At 29.0% G+C, this 7335-nt stretch overlaps 2 protein-coding genes across 2 annotated transcripts; both read right to left on the bottom strand.

The window, feature by feature from the left end:
• Nucleotides 1–658: 658 nt before the first annotated feature.
• Nucleotides 659–2427, bottom strand: LOC119664612 (gustatory and odorant receptor 22-like). Its single transcript, XM_038074071.1, has 7 exons — nt 2227–2427; nt 1837–2163; nt 1592–1721; nt 1402–1532; nt 1209–1336; nt 825–1140; nt 659–760 (listed from the first exon to the last, which is right to left on the bottom strand). Exons 1-7 carry the CDS (start codon nt 2386–2388, stop codon nt 659–661), a joined length of 1296 nt encoding a protein of 431 aa, XP_037929999.1. The 5' UTR covers nt 2389–2427.
• A 1553-nt stretch (nt 2428–3980) lies between these two features.
• LOC119664611 (gustatory and odorant receptor 22-like) lies at nt 3981–6584 on the bottom strand. The gene is made up of 7 exons (XM_038074070.1): nt 6463–6584; nt 5647–5973; nt 5461–5590; nt 5271–5401; nt 4776–4903; nt 4371–4698; nt 3981–4097 (listed from the first exon to the last, which is right to left on the bottom strand). Exons 1-7 carry the CDS (start codon nt 6517–6519, stop codon nt 4023–4025), a joined length of 1176 nt encoding a protein of 391 aa, XP_037929998.1. The 5' UTR covers nt 6520–6584; the 3' UTR covers nt 3981–4022.
• Nucleotides 6585–7335: the final 751 nt, after the last annotated feature.

The following is a 7335-nucleotide window of genomic DNA, read 5'->3' on the forward strand; positions in this document are numbered from 1 at the left end:
ACTATTTGATACCTCTCTATTATAAATTCATTTAATTTTTTTGCTGACCAATATTAAAAATAAAACGTGTTTTTAATTTAACGGCTATTACTGCGTTATCAACTTTTCTAAGTTTCTTGACTTACTCAAATAATAATTAAAATAATAATAAAAATCTAAACAACTAAAGTAGTAAAATTTTTGTTATTATATTTTATTGGTGTTTACTTTTTTTAATATTTAATTACAAAAATAATTTTATAAATTTCCTGAGGCTCTAATGACTGTGGCATTATACTTTCTAAATGAGTAATTATTTTTGCGTTCATTGATTATAGTTCTATACAGAAAATATAAAACTTCATATTGTAGTTGTATTATTTAAGATACGTCATATAACGGTTATAACTTATAAGTCAACGAGATCTGTAATTTATGTTGTTATTTTTGTTTTAACCCACTGGGATTGTATAGTCCCATTGAGAGGTGGTGAACGGTACTTGGTCGTCGAAATTTACGAGTGATTCCGGTTCGTAGACCCGACCAGTCTTTGAACCATCTGTAATTTAAAGGGTGAACTACTATTCTTCAGAATACAGAACTACTATTCTTTGAAGTACTATAACTTAAAACTTGTCTTATTTATCACTTCGACTGGACAATCTCTAAGACCCATATATTATGTAGTTCGTGTTAAAGCAGAACGATATGTTTGCTCAGCTATAATTGTTAATTTAAATTGTAATAAAACAATTAAATATATCGCAATTGTTGAAATTGTCTGGAATAAATATATAAAAAATTTATATATATACATTCATTAATGCATATTTTGATAATATTACAGCTGATATAAGTTCGCGATTAATTACGCTATAGCCTTGTAAGCTGACCACTGGCGGATTTAATTCTATTGCTAATATAAAATAATCGATTTCTTGTTGTGCATGAATGTCAATACGCAAAAGATCTACTTTAAGTAGAGTATTTTGTATGCCATGGGCGATTACCGATGTAGCGCTATTAGCACAATCACAAACAATGAATAGCAAACATGCACAATATATTGTCAGCACGATTAATCCCAAAACTTTGAAGGAAAAACCAGAATCAAATATTTCTGATAAAGATCCATATGCTCCAATTATTATATTGATAGACCTAATACATAAAAATTTAAATAATAATTAGTATGTTTATTAGAAACATATACACAAATTTATACACACATAAAGAGTAGATATGTGGAATAAGTACGGGCATAGGCGTTACCGAAGGTTTGAAAAATTTCACTTAAATTTAACCACAGGAGCCTGTACTGTGTTATTAAGGTGGATGTACATTCAACTTTAATATCCTTGAAATTAAGACAAATAGTTCATATAAAAATAATAAAAATCAATGGTATTTAATAGAGCATACTCTTTTAAAACAAGCCGATAAACTGTGAGATGCTCTCTTAATAGCCCTCGAGTTGATGTAAAATAGAGCTGCATTCATATTGATCATTGTGATTATATGAAAATAAGCTATTGTATGCCAAAGCAAGAAACCTTAAAACAAATTAATATAAATACTATTATTTTTCTACCTAGTTACTGAGTTTATTTACCATCAAGTAATCGACTGAGACTATAAAGGAACATGACAGCTAGTAATACGCAACCAATGAAGAGCACAATGATAAGAAAATTAAGTTTTGGGAAGGTGAGCGTTGTGCCAGTCACGCGATAATAACGAACCTTTAAAGTAAAAGATGGAATCGGTGTATATACTACATTCACAGTATAATAATATTAAAATATTAAATATATTATATATTGATTTAAACACTCTTTAATATATAAATGGTACTACCTGAAAAGAACCCCACATAGTTTTGTAGTGTGCAACTTGATTAGCGACACCCCAGCCGACATATGGTATCCAAAAATGCGGCACGAGGAATATAACAAAAATCACACCATAAATGTACTCATCAAATTCTTCAGTAGTTTGTATGAATTTAACACGTTCATAGCCAACTCGTAGTACCAAAGATGAGGTAAATATATAGAGAAAAAATGCATAAATCATCTCGTAGGACTTCCAGCTAAAAGTCACAATACCAGGTGCTGAGCGTACTACTGGCATAACTCCCAGAATAACGAACAGCTTAAGTAGCAATTGATGATCGCGATAGAACTACCCGTAAAATATATTTGGATTAATGGATACTATCAGTTCATATTACATTAGTAGTTGTACTTGATCATAAATGTCTGCAGTTGTTCCATTGCTCGACTTCAACTGATTACGTGTATCCCTGTTCCGATTTCGTTCCAATAATTCCGGATTTTTGAAGTTATGAAAAGTAGTCTTTTTGTTTTTATGTGACTTTAAAATGTAATTCATGTCCTCTTGCAGCATTGTGGATTGAAGAGCCTCTTCGAATTCTGACTCCGCGATGGATATCATTTTACCGAAAACAATTTGAGCTCCTTATACCTTCAATCATAAATACTTACTGATATGTTTTCATGAATGAATTTAGATTAAATTTTTGTAATTGTTTAACCATTAAATTGTGATTAACTCTAATAGGCGTTTCCATAACTGAATATTTTATAGTTTATAAATATTCGTGTGTAGGCCATCTTTTTATCTATTGTAAAGTGTTTGTCAAAGTAATTAATTGTCTACCAAAGAAGTTACACTCACTTTTATAATTTAATTTCAAACAGTCGTTTTTATACCACAAAGATGTCAGTTAAGAAAATTTAATATTAAATAATTAAATTATCTATGAAATAAAATAAAAAATGAGTTTAATCTATAAACCTACATTATTTCATTTAAAATGCCAACTTTAATATTCGAAATCTCATTAAGGAATACCACTTAGTGATATTAAAACCTTTACATTTTTTAATACTTTTTGACTGATCAGACATAAAGAGACACAACTCCCTTCAAACCACCTTTAAGGAATAAATTGAGAGTATGATTCTAGGTCTTGAACCGCAAAAATAAATGACTAAAATACCATTTCAGTAATTTTGGATGGAAATGGGAGATCAATAGAGGTAATATTTCGCAAACAAACTTTATATAAGTTAGAAAACAAAGAAATCTGTGCTATAATGGAGAGAATTGCCTCTGGGTGAAGAAGTTGAAGATAAGCAAGGTTGTGGACAAAATTGATTTTAAATTTTGGGTCAAAATGAGTACGATTATACAGAGACGGCAGAGGAGCACTGACTTGGACCTCATTAAAATGAGATTTAATAGGCTAAAAATTAAGAAGACTAGTATTTCATAGCTGGAAGCAAATTAAGCGATACGATGTCCACCTAAATCATGTCAGGAGCGACACAACGAATTTCTTAGCCAGGAAAAATAAAAAATCATCTATATGAGCTACTTTAGAAGTGATTTATTTATATAGAATGGAGTTTGGATGGCACTTAGCATCAGCTCAGTGCTTAACTTGACACAATCAACACGAAAAGTTGAAGAACTTTCCTTTCACATGCCTGAATCAATTCCATATAGTGGGATATAATTCTAAACCAGATTAGGTAAACATAAAAAAAAGGTAGATCCATTGCTTTTATTTCTTAAGTATTATATATTCCAAGTAATCTTTAAGTTGTTTGCACATACGGGACTATTGTAACTCGTTCGAATACCAGCGGCTACAGAACTATATTGAAATAAATGGTGAACATTAAATACAGATAATATTTAATCTTGAATAAAGAAAAGTAGAGTTTCATGTGTTCGTCTCTTACAAATGTGCTCCCATTAAATTATTCTTACATACATATATAATAATAATATCAAAAAAGCCTGTTTTTAAGGGCAGTATACATAGAACAAATAATCACTTTGTCTCTAATAATATTTATATAAATAAAAACATGTTTGTATTTAATAGATTCAGATATCTTTAATTAATCCATAACAAATCTATAAATAAAATATGAATATAGGTTTTCGTTATAAAGGCATGAATAGATTACTGTTGGACACTGTTGGATTGATCGGTGATATGTTTGTTTTTAGGCTTTTCCTTTATCCAAACTAAATTTGAATTGAATTAGTATCAGAAGATAAATAGTGATTGTTCCAATGCTCTAAAATAGTATGAAAGTGAAAAGTTTTAGTTCCTATTAAAAATTAAAATAAATTTATAAAAAAAGTCATTAATGAATTAAAATTATATGTACTCTAAACTTCTATAATACGTTCTAATTCCACAAACATTTTCCCGAAAAAGTTAATATCTCTTTTAATTGGTTAATTTTAGCAAGCAACATTAAACCAGTCATACTTTCTCGTATTTTTTCTATTTCTCTTACTTGATTTTTATATTATCTAGATCTATATATATATAAATATATACATACCGATGTCAGAAGTTCCCGATTTACATTGACATAACCCTTTAAGCTTACGATAGCTGGATTCATTTCAATAGCAATAATAAAATGATCAATTTCATTTTTAGTCTCTCTATCGCAATGTTCTAAATCTATAGACAATAAAGTTTTCTGAACACCCCTAGCAACGCCAAGGGTAGCATTATGAGAGCAATCACAAAATATAAACAATAGCATAGAACAGTAGACTCCATCAACAATCAAACCCAACTCTTTGTATGATATCCGGAATCCTTCTTTGTGATCCATGATTTCAGCAAATGCACCATAAACTGCTATTACAATATTTACGAACCTTAAGACAGAAGAATTAATAGGAAATTTAAAATGATATAAAAGTTTTTATTCGTGTATATCTTTATAATAACTTACATAAAAATACAGTAAGTCGAATAGGTTCTTGCATAGGCGTTTCCGAGAGACTGAAGTAATTCGCTTAAATTGAGCCATAGAAAACGATAGTTCGAGATAACTGTGGCTGAGCATTCCTTCGACATATCCTAAAAATGTTTTAAAACAAAAACCAATAATAGATGAAATAAAATTAAAAGAATAATAAAAATAAAAGAAAATAAGTGTAGTTAAACTGATAACTTGAGAGCAATATTTAGTCATTACAATGAAATCGGACATTTTACCGTCAGGAGAGGTTGACTAACGATTAGTGTCTCTTCGAAATAGTTTTCGTTATATACCAATATATTGTATTTTATTCAGCTTTATTAAAATTTTTAGAAAGTCATAATCATATATCTTTTTTTATTATATCTTTATATATCTAATTATAATTATAATTATATATCTTTTTGTGGCATATATCTGTATGTATAACCCAGCTATTCAAAACAGATAAACTAACATAATTACCTTACGAAAACAAGTAGCTAACGAATATGAGGCAGCTTTAATTGCTTTTGAGTTAATATACCAGAGAGCGCAGTTCATATTTATCATTGTTATAATATGATAATATGCCAATGTGTGCCATAATGGATAACCTGCAAATATTTTTGAATATGTGAATAAAAAAATGTTTGTTAAATAATTTTTTAATTACCTTCCAACAAAAATGACAATAAGAACAGAAAAATTATAGCACAGAGTAAACATCCTATAGATATGAAAACAATCATTGTTTTGAGATGTGGAAACTGCAATGAAGTTCCTGTGACTTTATAAAATCTAAGCTGAATTAATAAGTAATATTATTAAACCATTTTTAAGTAACTATTTTATTTTATACTTGAAAAGTTCCCCATGATGATTTGTATATAGCAACTTCATTAGCAACGCCCCAGCCAACAAAAGGAATCCAAAAATGTGGTACCAAATATATTACAAATATCACGGCATATATGTATTCATCAAATTGCTTGGTGGTATGCAAAATATGGATTCGTTCGCGACCTATAATAACTACAACAAAGGTCATCAAACACCAGAAAAAAATGGCATAAATGGTAGCCATCGATTTCCAAGAAAACGTTATACGTCCAGGTTGAGACCGTAGTATTGGCATAACGGCAAGAACTCGAAACAGGACTAGTAGTAATTTATGATCTCTGTAAAACTGTTAAGAATATTATGAATAAGTTAATAATTCATATATAATAATTATAGTTAATATATCTATGTTTATGGATGTCTAAATATACTAGTATATACTTATATAATTATATATAATATTACATTTGGTTTATTTGTATTAACAATTATTGACGACAACTGCATTAAGTAAGTATTAATTAAAATCCTTCCACAAATCTTTATATAGGATTGTAAAAAATAACACATTTTTTTGTTAATCTAAGGAGTGCTTGCAATTTCTGAGACCTGTACCAACTTCACAAAATGTGGATCGCATAACGTTGTAAGCACACCTCTAATAGTTCTACAATGTCTTGGTGATAGGGGGATTTAGCAAAAATAAATGTACATGAAAATATATACTAAATACTATATATTCAATATAATCTTAATGCTTTTCATTTTATATTAATTAATTAATTTTAATCAATTTTAATGTATTCTAAGTACTTGAATATAAAATCAGACTCACTTGGTCATGTTCCTCAACTCTGTCACCGTTTCCAGAATCCAACTTCGATCTCAACATGCGCTGAATTTCTCTCTCTTGAGCATTCAAATCCAATGTTTTTAATTTATTGTCGCTCAGTAAACCCAGTTTTGAAAAAGAATTCAACTCCGATTTGAGAAGAGTTCCATCAATTTTTTCGTCCGGTTGCGAGTTAAAATTGTAAATCGAAAACATTTTTACAAGAACTAAAATTTTCCTTGTGTTGAAAGAGTATTTATAATTTTTTTTAAACAAACTTTAGTTTTGGATAATATTAAAAACTTTTCAACTGTGAAACTTTTTATTTGCATTAACTTTTAATATTTAATCACAAATTACATGGATAGACTTGCAAAGGTTAGGAAATATTCAAACATACCCATTTATATTGTTATGGAAGGATTATTCTAACAATTTCATGAAGAACATGTTTAAGTATAAAATTAGAACTAGAATATATTTTGAGTACAAACTTCTTACGATAGTCTAATGTCTAAAATATTTTTATCAGATTATATAATTTTATAAGTCAATTCTAACTGATGGTGATTTCAGTTGAATATTAAGTTTATGATTTTAATTCATACAATTTTATATAGGACGTGTGCGAGTTAGGCTAAGTTGATGCTAAACCAAATGGGAGATTTTTTGGGATTTTTTGCACTGCACACATTTAGCCATTTATCAACATGTATCGACACATCACTACATTACCGGCACAACTTAGAATTTCCCTCATTTAGAACGCAACTTAGCCTAACTCGCACACGACCTTATTATTTAATTATTATTATTATATTGAGGCTAGTTGAGTCAGTGCACTTAAGCACTTCTACTCTTTATTAACTGCGAGGT

The sequence above is a fragment of the Teleopsis dalmanni genome, unplaced genomic scaffold (assembly GCF_002237135.1).
Source record: "Teleopsis dalmanni isolate 2A unplaced genomic scaffold, ASM223713v2 unscaffolded_contig_2283, whole genome shotgun sequence".
Lineage (NCBI taxonomy): Eukaryota > Metazoa > Arthropoda > Insecta > Diptera > Diopsidae > Teleopsis > Teleopsis dalmanni.